At 38.2% G+C, this 14,999-nt stretch overlaps 2 protein-coding genes across 4 annotated transcripts in view; one reads left to right on the top strand and one right to left on the bottom strand.

The window, feature by feature from the left end:
• Positions 1 to 14,999, bottom strand: part of FSIP1 (fibrous sheath interacting protein 1) — a 597,082-nt gene that overhangs the window by 339,727 nt on the left and 242,356 nt on the right. The window lies entirely within an intron of this gene.
• EIF2AK4 (eukaryotic translation initiation factor 2 alpha kinase 4) overlaps positions 1 to 14,999 on the top strand; it is a 74,865-nt gene that overhangs the window by 39,909 nt on the left and 19,957 nt on the right. For all 3 annotated transcript variants that reach the window (XM_050954777.1, XM_050954776.1, XM_050954778.1), the window contains 10 exons: positions 137 to 220; positions 949 to 1,071; positions 1,469 to 1,573; positions 2,078 to 2,138; positions 3,342 to 3,421; positions 7,684 to 7,785; positions 8,397 to 8,447; positions 9,813 to 10,049; positions 10,672 to 10,747; positions 12,629 to 12,750. In XM_050954777.1, the coding sequence (XP_050810734.1) occupies positions 137 to 220; positions 949 to 1,071; positions 1,469 to 1,573; positions 2,078 to 2,138; positions 3,342 to 3,421; positions 7,684 to 7,785; positions 8,397 to 8,447; positions 9,813 to 10,049; positions 10,672 to 10,747; positions 12,629 to 12,750 (1,041 nt within the window). The remainder of the gene's footprint in view (positions 1 to 136; positions 221 to 948; positions 1,072 to 1,468; positions 1,574 to 2,077; positions 2,139 to 3,341; positions 3,422 to 7,683; positions 7,786 to 8,396; positions 8,448 to 9,812; positions 10,050 to 10,671; positions 10,748 to 12,628; positions 12,751 to 14,999) is intronic.

Below are 14,999 nucleotides of genomic sequence, written 5' to 3'. Positions count from 1 at the left end.
TTACTATGCTCACAATTCAGCCACAGAAAGTCACAATCAAGAACGTATTCTGGTCATCTGAAAATGATTTGATGATTAAGGAACTGGACCTCTCTGTATTAGCTTAACTGTTTGTTTGTTTGTTTCTGTGGTGTAGGATGAAGAATGCCATCAAAAGAATAGTCACAGTAAAGAAGAATCCACTTCAGTGGTTCAGACAGTACACTGTCTGTTCATTCAGGTTAGACATCTGATATGGGTGATGTTTGGTTATGGAGAATAGCAAGGTTATTAGATAAACCATACATTGTGTAAACACAAATTAATTGCTTTCTCTGTGTAGCTGGACAAGTAACCAAATAGAATCAGATTGCTGAAATGAAACTCTGAAGATTAAGGTTTCTTTAGTATATAAAACTAGGATGTTTTTTAAAAAGGTTTGGCCAATTAATATGTATATTCTTGTTATGAAAAAAAGAATGTGAAATACATCGAACCTGTCAACATAAGACTTCTGGTCTTCTCTGGTATGGCAATTCCTGCGTGTATTTACATATATATGCTGTTTTAATACAAGCAGTTAAAGACCTAAGCAAAATCAACCCAGAAATATTTTAAAAGCCATTTTAAACTAGCATTTTTTTCTAGACTAGAGTTCCACTGGGTGTTTTTTGTGTTTTTAAATTAGAGTCAGGGAGGAGTTGGTTTTTAAGTGTTTGTTAGTACAGGAATGACGGAAGTTGTGATAATATCCATCGATGACAATACAGTTTTTTTCTAGTAGAAATACTTCTCACAGAAAATTCCAAATTGTTGGACATCACAGTTATGGAGATAGGGTGTTTACAAGTTGCTCTTGACTGTGTTTGGTTGTAGTACAGAGCTGAGTATTAACATATTGACAGTGGAAATCTTCTGACAATTTTTTTTCTTAACTACAAACATCTCTCTCTTTCCTTGTGACTGAAGATGGAGTATTGCGAAAAGAGCACATTACGGGACACTATTGACCAGGGATTGTATGAAGATACTAGTCGACTTTGGAGACTTTTCCGAGAAATTTTGGATGGATTAGCTTACATACATGAGAAGGTTAGTAAACGTTACAATATCTCCTCTTGTTAGCAACTGTCAAATATATACAACGATTTTTCTTGTTTCACACTCAGTTTTATAAGGTTCTGGAATAGTGCATCATAAACCTGCATTGGTGTTTTTAAATTGCTCTAGACTTGTTTTATTGTTACCACAATTTAGTTAGTTTTAAAGTACCTTATTGGGTATATATTGTCACTTAAAATTATTTTTGGCTGTTTTTAACACCTTGAAATATTTTCCCAGTATCAATCACTGATGAATTAGTGGAATGGGTTGGTACTCTATACAGAACCAAAAAGGGGATCCCTTTCCAATACTGTTTTATAGTCTGGAAGGAATTTTTCTCTCAGCCATTCTGATTCAAACTTTTTTTTTTTCACTGTGTTAACAGGGAATGATTCACAGAGATTTGAAGCCGGTGAACATTTTTTTAGATTTTGATGATCATGTGAAAATTGGTGATTTTGGTTTAGCTACAGATCACCCAGCATATGCAGTAAGTATTACATAAAATTAAGCTTTGCAACACACATCTAGGCCATTACAGAAAGCAAATGAAATAATTTTAATTTGGTACAGGAGTAACATGTAAAGGAAAAATGTCAATAAAACCTAATGTTGTTCAGCAGATTTAAATGTGCAGTCCATAATTCCTTTATCATTTCACTATTGCATATCCTAGTGTAGGATTATAAATTGTATAAAAGCATTTTCTGTATTTACACATACATATGCCAAAGGGTTAAATGCATTTCACACTCATTAACTGGTTGAAGTGTTGTCTAGAATTGTAGTAGTTGATCTTTAGAAGTTTAAGCCAAACATTTTAAACGTAGGTGCCAAAAGTTACAGACTTGTATTTATATTTGGGAATACAGGCTAATAAATGATGAAAATGCTTTATTCTGAAGAAGTCTTTTTAGTTAAGTCACTATATTCATTGCACTCATGAAAATTATAAAATATCTGACCTTTGTGTGTGTTTACTTTTCTGTTTCAGGCAGACACTAAACAAGGAGAAGATCAGTCAGGAAGCCATCTGGCCAAATCTGACCCTTCAGGTAAGTGCAAAAAATATTGTTTACTCTAACTGATGCCAAGAAAAATTGTACATCCAACAGTCTTGCTTTCTGTACTCAAATGGAGTGAAATCCGCCCCTCTCCTATGCAAAACAAAAGGCCCTTTCTATATTCAGGTTTAATTTATTTATTTCATTTTGCACCACAAAAAAAAGTGTGTGTGTGTGTCTATATATTATCCAAATCATCTGGCTTTGGGCAGGGATGTCTGTCTCTACTCCATGTTATGAGCTGGAATAGCAGCTGCTCTCCTTCTATACCCTCTTTGCCAGGAGGTCATTGCCACTTGATCTACGTAAAAGTAAATTCACTCTCTCTTAACCTAACTCTATAGGTCAGGGCAGATCCCATCTCTGACCTGCATGAGTTGCAGAGATTCCTATGTGGACACTCTGCCTATACTTTCTCCCACCCTTCCCCCACCCATGCAGGACTTTTGCAAGACTTCAGTGGTACAAACCTCCACAGAGTGTGTCTGTGTGTGGGGGTGGGGGTGGTACTCTTTATACTTTCTCATTTGATCTACCTTGCAACTATGTTGAGGATGAATATAATGAGAATTAAATTTGGTTGTGACTTTAGTCTTAGTACACCTCTACCCCGCTATAACGCGACCTGATATAACACGGGTTCGCATATAGCGCAGTAGCAGTGGGGCTCCGGCAGCATTTTAAAGGGTCCAGGGCTCTGGCTGTTGCGGGGAGCCCTGGGCCCTTTAAACCACCGCTGGAGCCCTGCTGCCGCTACCCTGGGGCTGTGGCAGCGGGGCTCTGATGGCTATTTAAAGGGCTTGGGGCTCCCCGCAGTAGGAGCCCCGGGCCCTTTAAATCACCACTGCAGCCCTGCCACCGCTACCCCAATATAACAGCGTTTCACCTATAATGCAGTAGGGATTTTTGGCTCCCCACGATCGTTTTATATCTGGGTAGGGATGTATTAACATACTGTGTCATAATGGAATCCTATAAAGACAAGGTGATTGGCATACAGAAAGGAGACATGTCCAAGTTATGCCTGTTTTGTCTATAAATATGTAGGATATTTCACTCCTCAACTTTCACAAAGACTGAATTCCCATTTAAAGAAGAGTTTAAAAAAAAAAAAAGCTACATTTTCTTAGCCATTAGATGCTGTATTCCACTTGCAGGTTCCGTGAAACTAGTAACTCTTTTATATCCATACAGATAATTTGACAGGGATGGTTGGCACTGCACTATATGTGAGCCCTGAAGTCCAAGGAAATACTAAATCTTCATATAATCAGGTAATATTAATAGGACTTAATACAAGGGCATTTTGAGAGAATAGCAATAGAGGTGTCTATTTGAGTTGCATAATGTATGATGATCTGACCATCCATGGACTATCCAGTGATTTAAATGTAAAGGCTTAAAATGCCACAGGTCCTTAATATACAGTAATTTTAAAATATGTACACAGTACCCATTTTTAATGTGATTAGTTGGGTAAGCTCATTATATTAATAAAATCAAGACACTAGTCAAAGTTAGGGACACTTCAAAAACATTCTTCTCTCTTTAGAAGTAAGATTTGTTATCACTTGTTTGTTGACTACAGAAATAACAGTTTTATATTGTTAAATTTGCTTGCTAAATTTCAATCTATGTTGCATTTCCGTTTGTTTGTTTAAAGTTTGTCAGTCAAAAATCTTGCATTATTTCATATATTTTCTGCAAAATTCACAGTTAACAGAATTTCAGTTATTTTCTGTTTTCACTCAAGTTACTGCAGAGAATCATAGAATCGTGGGATTAGAAGGGACCTTAAGGGGTCAGCTAATCCAGTCCCTTGCACTCATGCCAGGACTAATTATTATCTAGACCATCCCTGACAGGTGTTTGTATAACCTACTCATAAAAATATCCAATGATGGAGATTCCACAACCACCCTGGGCAATTTATTCCAATGCTTTACCACCCTGACAATTAGCAAGTTTTTCCTAATGTCCAATCTAAACCGTTCTTGCTGCAATTTAAGCCCATTGCTTCTTGTTCTAACTTCAGAGGTTAAAGAGAATAATTTTTCTCTCTGCTCCTTATAACAGCCTTTTGTGTACTTAAAAACTGTTATCATGTCCTCACTCAGCCTTCTCATCTCCAGACTAGACAAACCCAGTTTTTTCAACCTTCCCTCATAAGTCATGTTTTCTAGACCTTTAATCATTTTTGTTGCTCTTCTCTGGAATTTCTCCAATTTGTCCACATCTTTCCTGAAATGTGGTGCCCAGAACTGGACACAGCACTCCCATTGAGGCCTAATCAGAGTAGCGCGGAAGAAGTACTTCCCATGTCTTGGTTTAAAAACTCCTGCTAATACATCCCAGAATTGATGGCTGCTTTTTTTTTGCAACAGTGTTACACTGTTGACTTATATTTAGCTTGTGGTCCACTATGACCCCCAGATCCCTTTCCGCAGGGCTCCTTCTTAGGCAGTCATTTCCCATTTTCTATGTACTCCTAAGTGGAATACTTTGCATTTGTCCTTATTGAATTTCATCCTATTTACTTCAGACCATTTCTCCAGTTTGTCCAGATCATTTTGAATTTTAATCCTATCCTCCAAATCACTTGCAATCCCTCCCAGCTTGGTATTGTCCGCAGACTTTATCAATGTACTCTCTATACCATTATCTAAATCATTGATGAAGATATTGAACAGAACTGGGCACAGAACTGATCCCTGCAGTATCCCATTCAATGTGCCCTTCCAGCTTGACTGTGAACCACTGATTGCTCTCTGGGAATGGTTTTCCAACTAGTTACGCAACCATCTAGGTAGCTCCAGCTAGATTGCATTTCCCTAGTTTGTTTATGAGAAGGTCATGTGAGACAGTATCAAAAACCTTACTACGGTGAAGATATACCACATCTACCACTTCCCTCCATTCACAAGGCTTGTTAATCTGTCAGAGAAGGATATTAGGTTGGTTTGACATGATTTGTTCTTGACAAATCCACTCTCAACGTTACTTATCACCTTATTATCTTTTAGGTGTTCACAAATTGATTGCTTAATTATTTGCTCCATTATCTTTCCAGGTACTGAAGTTAAACTGACTGATCTGTAATTCCCTGGGTTGTCCTTATTTCCCTTTTTATAGATGGGCACTATATTTGCCCTTTTCCAGTCCTCTGGAATCTCTCCCTTCCCTCCGTTTTTGCCAAAACCATTTTCATCCGCTAAATAAAATTTACTTTGAGGCTGAAAACTGAACCTCGCCAGCCACTGTGGATATATGTATACAGCAGAAAAAAACCCATAGCAATGAGTCTCAGAGCCGAGGTCAACTGACTCACGCTCACGCTATGGGGCTAAATATAGCATTGTAGGTGTTCCCACTTGGGCTGGAGCCTGGGCTCCAAGACCCTGTGAGGCAGGAGAGTCTCAGAGCCTGAGCTTCAGCCTGAGGCTGAACAGCTAAACTGCTTTTTTAAGCCCCACACATGAGCCCGATGAGCCCAAGTCAGTTGACCTGGCTGAGACTGGTTGCCACAGGGGTGTGGTGTTTTTGTTTTGTTTTTTGATGTGTAGTTGAGTCGCTATGCACCTATAGCAGTATTAGCATTAATCTTCTAACAATACAGATTCTTAAACAGAAAAGATAATTCTGTATATTGTAACACCTCCCTCAAGTGTTAGGATGAAGTTTATATTGGGGGAGGGGGCAGGGGGATTCTCAGTGAGGTAAAATGGTCCCAACTTACTGATCTACTAGACTCCTAGTGTTGTAGGATTTTCTGGCATGTATTTTTTTCTGCTAAACTAGAAAATTTAAATAAAGATGGACATTCATGTGTCAGGTTATCTACACACAAACAGTTAAAACCCCATGATTTCAGTGCATAACTACAGATGATTATGGTTTTTCTGGACCTAATGCATCAGTATCCGATAATGATCAATGCCACTTGGTATTTGAAACTCCCAGGTTTGTGGCATTGCTGGCAGTGTGCACTACATAGGCATTTTTAGAGTCCGATATTTGTTTGTTTACTTTTTTGCATTTCTCTCGGGTTAGACAATAAACACAGATTGGCCAGTTTGACTTGTTTTTAACCATTTTACCATATGTTTGACTTGGTTTCACAAGCAGTAGGACGCACTGCTGTTACATTTGCATTTAAAACACAGCAGGAGAGTATTTATTTGGTCAAAAATTGTATTTATATTTAAATTAAACAATTCATGGAAACATTTCTTTGTCTTAGGTTTTGTAAAAGCTTGACAAAATAGACTCATTGCCCAAAATTTGGCCAATGTTATCAACTGATATATTTTCATTAAGGAAAATCCTCAAAAATTAAGAAAGACTGTTTATCAATATTCCAAAAAAAAAAGGGAGATGGGAGGGGGGCTAATAATGTATTGTGGTGAAAAATCATCTCTTAAAAGCAGCCCCAAAATACTTGTTGAAATCGTCTAACTTTTATAGGGCTAGTTTCTGAGTGGTGCTGCAACTTTTGCTGGAATCAATGAGACTGCAGATGACTGGTCCATCTTGAGATGTGGTCTGTAGTTTTAGTCATGCTAGTTAGAAAATGCTTCATTACCAAAATGGGTTTCAGTGAAATATATCTTTCCCATAATTCCATTTTAGACTTGATATATATATGTCCAAAAATGGGTTTGCACGGTGTCCTTTGCCTACTTTAATCACTCACTTAGTAGGACTAAACTATGAGAATGTATGATGAGGCTAAAGAATAGGCAAACCACTAGCCTGAGAAAGTGAAAATATAATTGCTAATAGGATTGGGTAAAAATAGACTGCAGCAGTGTAATTGTACACAAAGTGACATCAAAAGAGAACAAAAAAAGCAGACGTTTTCTTTTGAGGGAGGGCAACTAAGTCCTTCTCAGAGTGCAGAAGAGCCTTCCTGCAAAGGCAGACAAGATGCAGCTCCTTCTAGGTTGGATATTAGGAAACACTATTTCACTAGGAGGGTGGTGAAGCACTGGAATGGGTTACCTAGGGAGGTGGTGGAATCTCCATCCTTAGAAGTTTTTAAGGCCTGGCTTGACAAAGCTCTGGCTGGGATGACTTAGCTGGTATTAGTCCTACGTTGAACAGGAGATTGGACGAGATGACCTCCTGAGGTCTCTTCCAACCCTAATATTCAATGATTCTATGATTCCTTCTAGATACTTAAGATGGAGAACAAGTATCAAGAGTAGATAAATTCTTAAATAAAAAAAGATCCTGTTTTCATACAAGTGTGGTTCAAGAGAAGAAATATTTGGTGCCATGTATAAACAGAATATTTTCTAAAATAGAAATGTTTTCAAAATAAAATGTACTTCCTACCTACCTCATGAGACTGTGGTGAGGATAAAGTCCATTAAAGATTGTGAAGCAGATACTGTAGTAATGGAGGCCATATAAGTACTTAGAATAGAATGGAAAATGTGTTCATTTTTGTCTGCTGCTAAGTTACTATCACCATAGATCAGAGACACTTCTCTTGCAGTTAGGTTTACTACTTACTTGATTTTTATTTCCCTAGAAAGTTGACCTTTTCAGTCTGGGTATAATATTCTTTGAGATGTCCTACCGTCCCATGAGTACTGCATCAGAAAGGATCTTTGTTCTCAGCCAACTAAGACGAGTATGTATAAATATTGGGGGCTGGGGACATTGAAGGGGAGGGTCTTCATCAAATATTTTACTGAGTAATAGAGAAGGAAAAAGTATGCAAAATATTAACAATATGCTTTATATTGCAGCCAAATGTTTGAAAGTTTTTTTTATAGTAAGCTAAAGGGAGGAAAATGCATAATTGTCACATGAAGAAAATTGGGGTTTTCTGTATAAACCACATTAACTTATTGTGGGATTTGTCCCCTTCTAGTGACAGGACTGTTTTTTGGTTTGAGTAAACTGTTGCCTCTAGGTTAATGGAAGCACAAGAATCAGTGGCTCAAGCTTTTAAATCAAGAGGTCAATCAGTCCTTCCTGGTTCACACCTAGCAGCTTGTCACACAGAGGGTATGAGACTATGGTTGTACCTTGTAAACTCTTATTCTGTGTGTTACAAAGCATCATATACATGCTTATGAATAATAATAGAACACTGTCTTGGCAATTTTAACTATAACAGCTAACTCAATTTTTTTTGCTTTGAGTAATAAAAATATCTAGACTTACTGTTTCTGATATATACCTGTGTTAATAAGGTTTGCTTCCTTATTCTAATTCAAATATATTTCTCTTTTTTAGTCTCCTATTGAATTTCCAAAAGATTTTGATGAAGTGCAACATGAAAAGCAGGTAATTTTATAGACATTTTAATCATTAGGTGTTCTCTGTTAAGAAATGTTAATGATTATTTTTTCACTTCATTTTAAATTAGTAAGATCTGCCAAGTCATCACATGACACTGGAACAAAGTAAAAAAGAAAACTCAAAAGGCTAAAGCAATTAATACAATTGACATTGAAATATATTTCAAACACAAAGTTCCTGAGTGCAGTCATAATGGATTAACAAACTGCAGAGTTCGTCGGCGTACCTTTTAAACTCTGAAGGACTATTGTGACTCTAGGCTCAAACAAATTGAAGCTACACTGTACAGCAATTAATTTAATCCTTTGAAAACTCTTTGTTTCAAACATAGTGGGATGTATGGTAGAAAAAAAGATTTATAAGGTGAAATGATAGCTATAAGTTGTGTCCATGGGCAATGGCCACCAGGAGCTCACTCTGGCAGCTGGGGACAGCTGGAGCCTAATGGATTCAAATGCTATCTTAGGTTATTTTATAGCTAATTTCTCTCAACCATGTCCCTACTCCATGGGGCAGGAGTGGGGTGCTGCAGAGATACCATACTTTTCTGTACACCATCTGGAGATTTTCTTTACATTAGGAGAGTCCTTGGGTAGCCAGTAACACCAGCTTTCTGGCTGCTTTGCCCTGCTGAACAGTGATATGGCTCTTTGTTAGAGCATCATAAGAACATCAGAATGGCCATACTGGGTCAGACCAAAGGTCCATCTAGCCCAGTATCCTGTCTTCTGACAGTGGCCAGTGCCAGGTGGTTCAGAGAGAATGACCAGAACACATAATCATATAGTGATCCATCCCCTGTTGCCTATTCCCAGCTTCTGGCAAACAGAGGCTAGGGAAACCATCCCTATTTATTTTTTTTCAGCAGTTTACTAAAAGAATCCCAATACTTGAAGTTATACCAAATAGCCAACAAATGGAATCTTCATTAACCAGTAAGATTCCTGCTTTTGTAGCTGTATTTTATAAATCCTTATTGCATGTTTTTTACCTGTATATCTTCTATAAATTAATAGTATTTAGTATCTTACTTTACATTATATTGAATTTTTGCATTATTTTGTGTCTGTTATGAAATTATTACACAGCATCCCAAGAGTCTTGCCTGGGGGAGGATAAATTTTTAGGGATAATAGTATTCTTACTCTGTTGATATCCCAGTTAAAGCTATTCAGAACTAGTGAGGAAAAAATAATTTTTCTCACAAGATTCAAATAATATCTAAACTTTTCGATACATGAGTATCTTACTGACATGATAATGTAACTGATAATGCTTACTGAGGTATTCATCCCATGAGATGTTTTTAATAGTAGTTAATTTAGTAATATATTTTGGTTTAATTTGTAGAGATCAGTTATTACTTGGTTGTTGGACCATAATCCTGCAGAACGACCAACCGCTGTGGAGCTGTTAAAAAGTGAACGTCTCCCGCCACCCCAGATGGAGGAATCGGAACTTCATGAAGTGCTTCATCATACTTTAGCAAATGTAGATGGGAAAGCTTACCGGACTATGATGGGTCAGATATTTTCACAACGCGTCTCTCCGGCAATGGATTACACCTATGACAGCGACATGCTAAAGGTCAGTTTCAAATTGATTTTTAATAACTCCAACCAAGAAAATGTAGATGTGACTCAGCTCAAAACTGTACTTCATAATGTTTTACGTCAGTGCTTAGCGTCCCTTTCTAAACTGATAATTTAATACCATTAGTCTGATATCTCCAATCTAATTCATATCCTGCTCCCCATTTGAGTTTCACATACTTAGTGAAGAATTAAACTAAATTTCGCTATGGCAGCAAATGGCCACAAACCTGTGTGCATATGATTGCTTCTTACTCTTAGCTATTATAATAGTCATGATACTCACATCTAAGTGTCAGTAAAATATTTTGGTTCGGGGCAACAGCCATTTCTACACTGTCAGACAATCCCGTTTAATGGCTGCAGTCAAGATTCTCTTCTTATTCTAAAACACTTAAAAATGATTGTTCTAAATGTGTTTTGTTTCCTTCTTTCCATTGCACTTTTTAACTAGTAATCAGTGTATAATGGGAATGTTATGTGTGGAAAGAATAAGGACATTATGTTGTATACAGTGCTCATTGTAGTTTGTTATGGTCATTTGATTCATATGTTGATGTCTTCTGTATTGGAATATACTTAAGTGCTCCTTATTTTGGGGTGGTGGTTGTTTTCAGGGTAGTTTTTCCATTCGAGCAGCCAAGATACAGCAGCATGTATGTGAGACTGTCAGCCGGATCTTTAGAAGACATGGTAGGTTTATGTTCAGATGTTACTGTTCCTTTTATTTTTTTCCTTACTCAGAAAATGGTATTAAATGGATTTGAGAGACAGTGAAATGTTTTCACTATTAAAAAACTAATCACAAGGTTGCATGAGATGGTAGATGCATATTTAGAACTTCGACCTTCATTGTGGCTTCCATAAGAGCAACTGGTTTGAAATGTCAATTATTAATCTACTATAAATGGAATATGATGAGGCTCTCAAATCTTAGTCCATGTAAATCTTTTGTCTTTGAATTTATATTAAATGATTTTGTTATGATGACCAACACTTCAGAGGTTTTTCAGGGTAGGGAATGCTGTATGAATATTGTTTTATGTTAACATGTAGACCATAGTAAGACAGTGATAGATAAAACTTGCTAAGGCTAGTTCAAAGAAATGGGGGGAAGGGGGGCGGGAACCATAAAAATGTTGGAAAACGTAGAAACCTTTTCAGTCACCTTATAACAATCATTTGTTGAATTTTCCATTAAATTATTTCCACAAAGCAAAAATCAATTTTTTTTAAACATTTGAAATGGGGAAAAAATTGATAAGCTCTCATCATATAGCTAAACTGACCAATCAGTGGCAACCGGAAAATGAGAATCAGAAACCAAAACACATTAAGCCAAACAATCAAATGGCCTACCTTTTTTTTAATTTAAAGTGTGTCATACTTTTTGAAATTTTTCTTAAACCAACTATTTAGGAGAAATCTAAAGGTTTTCACAAAAGATTCTGTTTTTGGGAAACATCTCTAATATTTATATTTGCTGTGGCTGAATCAACATGTACAGATTTTGATGGGTACATACTTCTGTGCTCAAAAATATTTTTAGAGTTGAAACAAATATTTTCAGGAGGGAGGGAAGGAGATTTTGATTTATTTACATTGTTATAAGGTTTATAGGATATAGGTCTGATTAAAGGACAGGTAATTTATCTGGAAAGTGCAACAGACTCTGACTTCCAGATCAAATTTGCTCATTTACAGTTGGAAAGATTTTCTAACTTCTAGCCCTTCGGACTTAAACCAGGGATCTTAAGGCCAAGCTGGGTTTGTTCTTACTCAAGTATTATAGCAAGTAATAAAAATTCTTCATTGGAACTTGACAATAATGTTGATTATATGCAAGTCAGAAAATAATCCAACTCGATGTCCTGTATTTGTATGGACATCCAGTAGTAAAAAGATAATATAAATTACTCTGGTAATTAAGGGCAGTAGCTGTAACTTCAAAAACACACAATGAAAAGTGGTATTTTGCAAAATTGTTTTTTCTGATGATAACCCATTTTTAAAGATGACTTTAAAAAAATAAACAAAGGTGTTAACAGCATTAGCCCAGCAACTGAACCGCAAACTTTTATGCTGCCATGTGGGCCACTCTGTGAGATTCCTAGATTCTGCCTTTCAGTACTTGGGAAGAAGGATCCTCAGCTCACCTTGCTAGCAGCAACCGTACCTGACAAATATAATAGTATTGACAAGCTTAATGAGACTCTTACCTGTCCTTTTGTAAGCCTTTGTGGGAGCTGGAGGTTGAAGAAGGAGGTAAAACTGATGATGATTTCAGAATTCTGTCTAGGGTATGGAGTTAGTCTGTGGGATTCTGTAATTATCCTCACATATCTCTTCTGCCTCTCCTCCCGCTCCCCAAGAAAAAAAATAAAAAAGGTAACACTTAAGTCTATCAGTTTATTCATAGACCCCAAAATTAATCTATTTCAAAAGGTAACAGATTATAAACAAATTTTACTTTAGATTCTTATACACTTGGAGTTTTGATTTTTTCTCTTTTTAATGGCTTCTGAAGAGAAGGTGTGACCTCTGTTCGAATTGTGTTTTACCAATTTTGCATAGGAGCTATCAAGCTGCATACCCCACTGCTAATGCCTAGAAATAAGAAACTGTATGACCATAATGAAGCTTCATATTTCATGGATCACAGCGGGATGCTGTTGATGCTTCCTTATGATCTCAGGGTAAGCAGTATACCCTTTGTACTTTAAGCTAGTAGGTTTGGGGAATGTTGTAGTTTCTATTATTGTCTTTGATTCACTAATCAGGTTTTAGGCACAGTCTTCTACTTCTTTCTCCCAACACTCAGGCATCTGATTGTATCCTGTCTATCTCTTTTTTCCTTGACTTTTTTCTAGACTCTCCTCTACCCTGAGTTGATGACATTTCCAGAAATGATAGAGAGGATAGAAAAAATGGCCACTGGAAAAAAGTAACCTTTGCAAGTTTGCCTTACTTTTTGCATCATAATTGATTTCACCCAACAGTCCAGGGAGTGTGTCCAGTCAGAACTGTGCCTGCATTTGTCTCCATGTGTAAGCATCACACCAGTCACAAAAATGAACTACAAAGAGTGGAAGTACACTGAATACTGAAAAACATTGCTACTTTTTCCACACTTAAAACACATCTTAAAAAAAACAAATTTAAGAAAAAATGCTACACTACAAATATAGTGGATGACGGTGTTGTAGATTTGTTGTTTTTTCACTTATGCACATGTGAGGGAAAAGATTATGTAACTCACTTTTTAAAATCCCTTCCTTCACACTTGTGACCCAACGAGAATAACAGCATCCCACTTCATTTCCTCTTCAGAAATCTGCCTACACTATGTGTGTAACTGCCATCGCCCTAATGTGGCTACTGCCTATGTTGCCTATTTGGTAATTTTATCTTCCTATATACTCACAAAAACAGTCATTGTCCTGGCCACAGCAGGAGAAAGACAGGAGGCAATGGATCATAGGAACTAGGGGTGCTGTTGCACTCTCGGGCTTGAAGTGGTTTTCGTCATATACAGGATTTACAGTTTGGTTCAGTGGCTCTCAGCACCCCCACTATACAAATTGATCCAGCACCCCTGCAATGGATGTGGTTTAATTAGGCTGCAAATTTATTCAAACGTCACATATCTGGGAATACAGTGAAGGACATCATTATTTTCATAATTGTCAGTCCTCCCAGTCTGGTCCCAGCCCATTTCTGGGAACCCGCTACCCTCCTGTCCTGTGAGTGAAAAGGGGCTGGAAAAGGGGGGGGTTGTCTTCCTGCTGTACTGAACCCCAACCCTTCTTTCCCATCCCTTAAGGGGATGCCTTCTCCTAAATCCAAAGCCAGTTTATCAGAGAACTGTGTCCCTGCTGTATCAGTACCTGCAGTGGACACCTGCCACAAACAGGCACCAACATTAACTTGGATGCCTCCCCACAGCCCAACTGCTGCAAGAGGGGGCTTCTCCAAAACTGCCTAGGATGTACCTACCCCCACTTCTGAGCAGTGTTGCCCACCTGGTCCAACCACTTCCTGCTCCTTCCTGCTCTGTCCAAGTAAATTTTCCCCTTCCTTCCCCTCCCCCCTGTAACCCAGTTGCAGAGTATGTCCCCTAAAAGAACAACAACCCCTTTTCGTCTGGTCAGCTGGAAAAAGACCCATTGCATTCAGTTGCAGGAAGCACATTTTGTGGTCGGGGTGGCTCTATGTATTTTGCCGCCCCAAGCACAGCAGTCAGGCAGCCTTCGGCGGCGTGCCTGCAGGAGGTCCGCTGGTAATGTGGATTTAGTGGCATGCCTGCAGGAAGTCCGCTGGTCCTGCGCCCTCAGCGTACCCGCCGCCGAATTGCTGCCAAAGCCGCAGGACTGGCGGACCTCTTGGAGGCAAGCCGCCGAAGGCAGCCTGACTGCTGCCCTCACAGCGACTGGCAGACCGCATCCCGTGGCTTGCCGCCCCGGCACGCACTTGGTGCGCTGGTGCCTGGAGCTGCCCCTGTCTGTGGTACTGCTTCAGAGAAAGACTGCAGTTTGTACTGATGAACTGGTGTGCCAACAAAGTTATCTTCACCTTTCTCTGCCTCCAGTGAAATCACAGATTGTTTTCTTCAGCCACAGCTCCAGATATAGCAGATACCCAGTTCAGTTTGGCTTAAACAAAAGGTTTTGTTGGTAATTTTACAGAAACTGATATGAAAGAAGCTGCACTAAACCTAAAATGACAGAATATTACAAGATTCTCTTGCCTGTAGCTTGTGAGATATTATGGATAAATCTCTCTCCTTGACTGGGAAGGTTACAGCGGAAAAGACAGGCTCCTCTGTGGAATCTCCAAGATTGCCTGTGTGCAGTCCCCACCTTCCAGTTATAGGCTGTCTTTCTCTCATGCGATATGTCTTAACTTTACTCAAGAATGATCAGCTCCTTGTTGAGACTATTTGAAT

Source organism: Gopherus flavomarginatus, chromosome 5 (genome assembly GCF_025201925.1).
Source record: "Gopherus flavomarginatus isolate rGopFla2 chromosome 5, rGopFla2.mat.asm, whole genome shotgun sequence".
Lineage (NCBI taxonomy): Eukaryota > Metazoa > Chordata > Testudines > Testudinidae > Gopherus > Gopherus flavomarginatus.
This window is presented reverse-complemented; position numbering and strand designations above follow the sequence as displayed.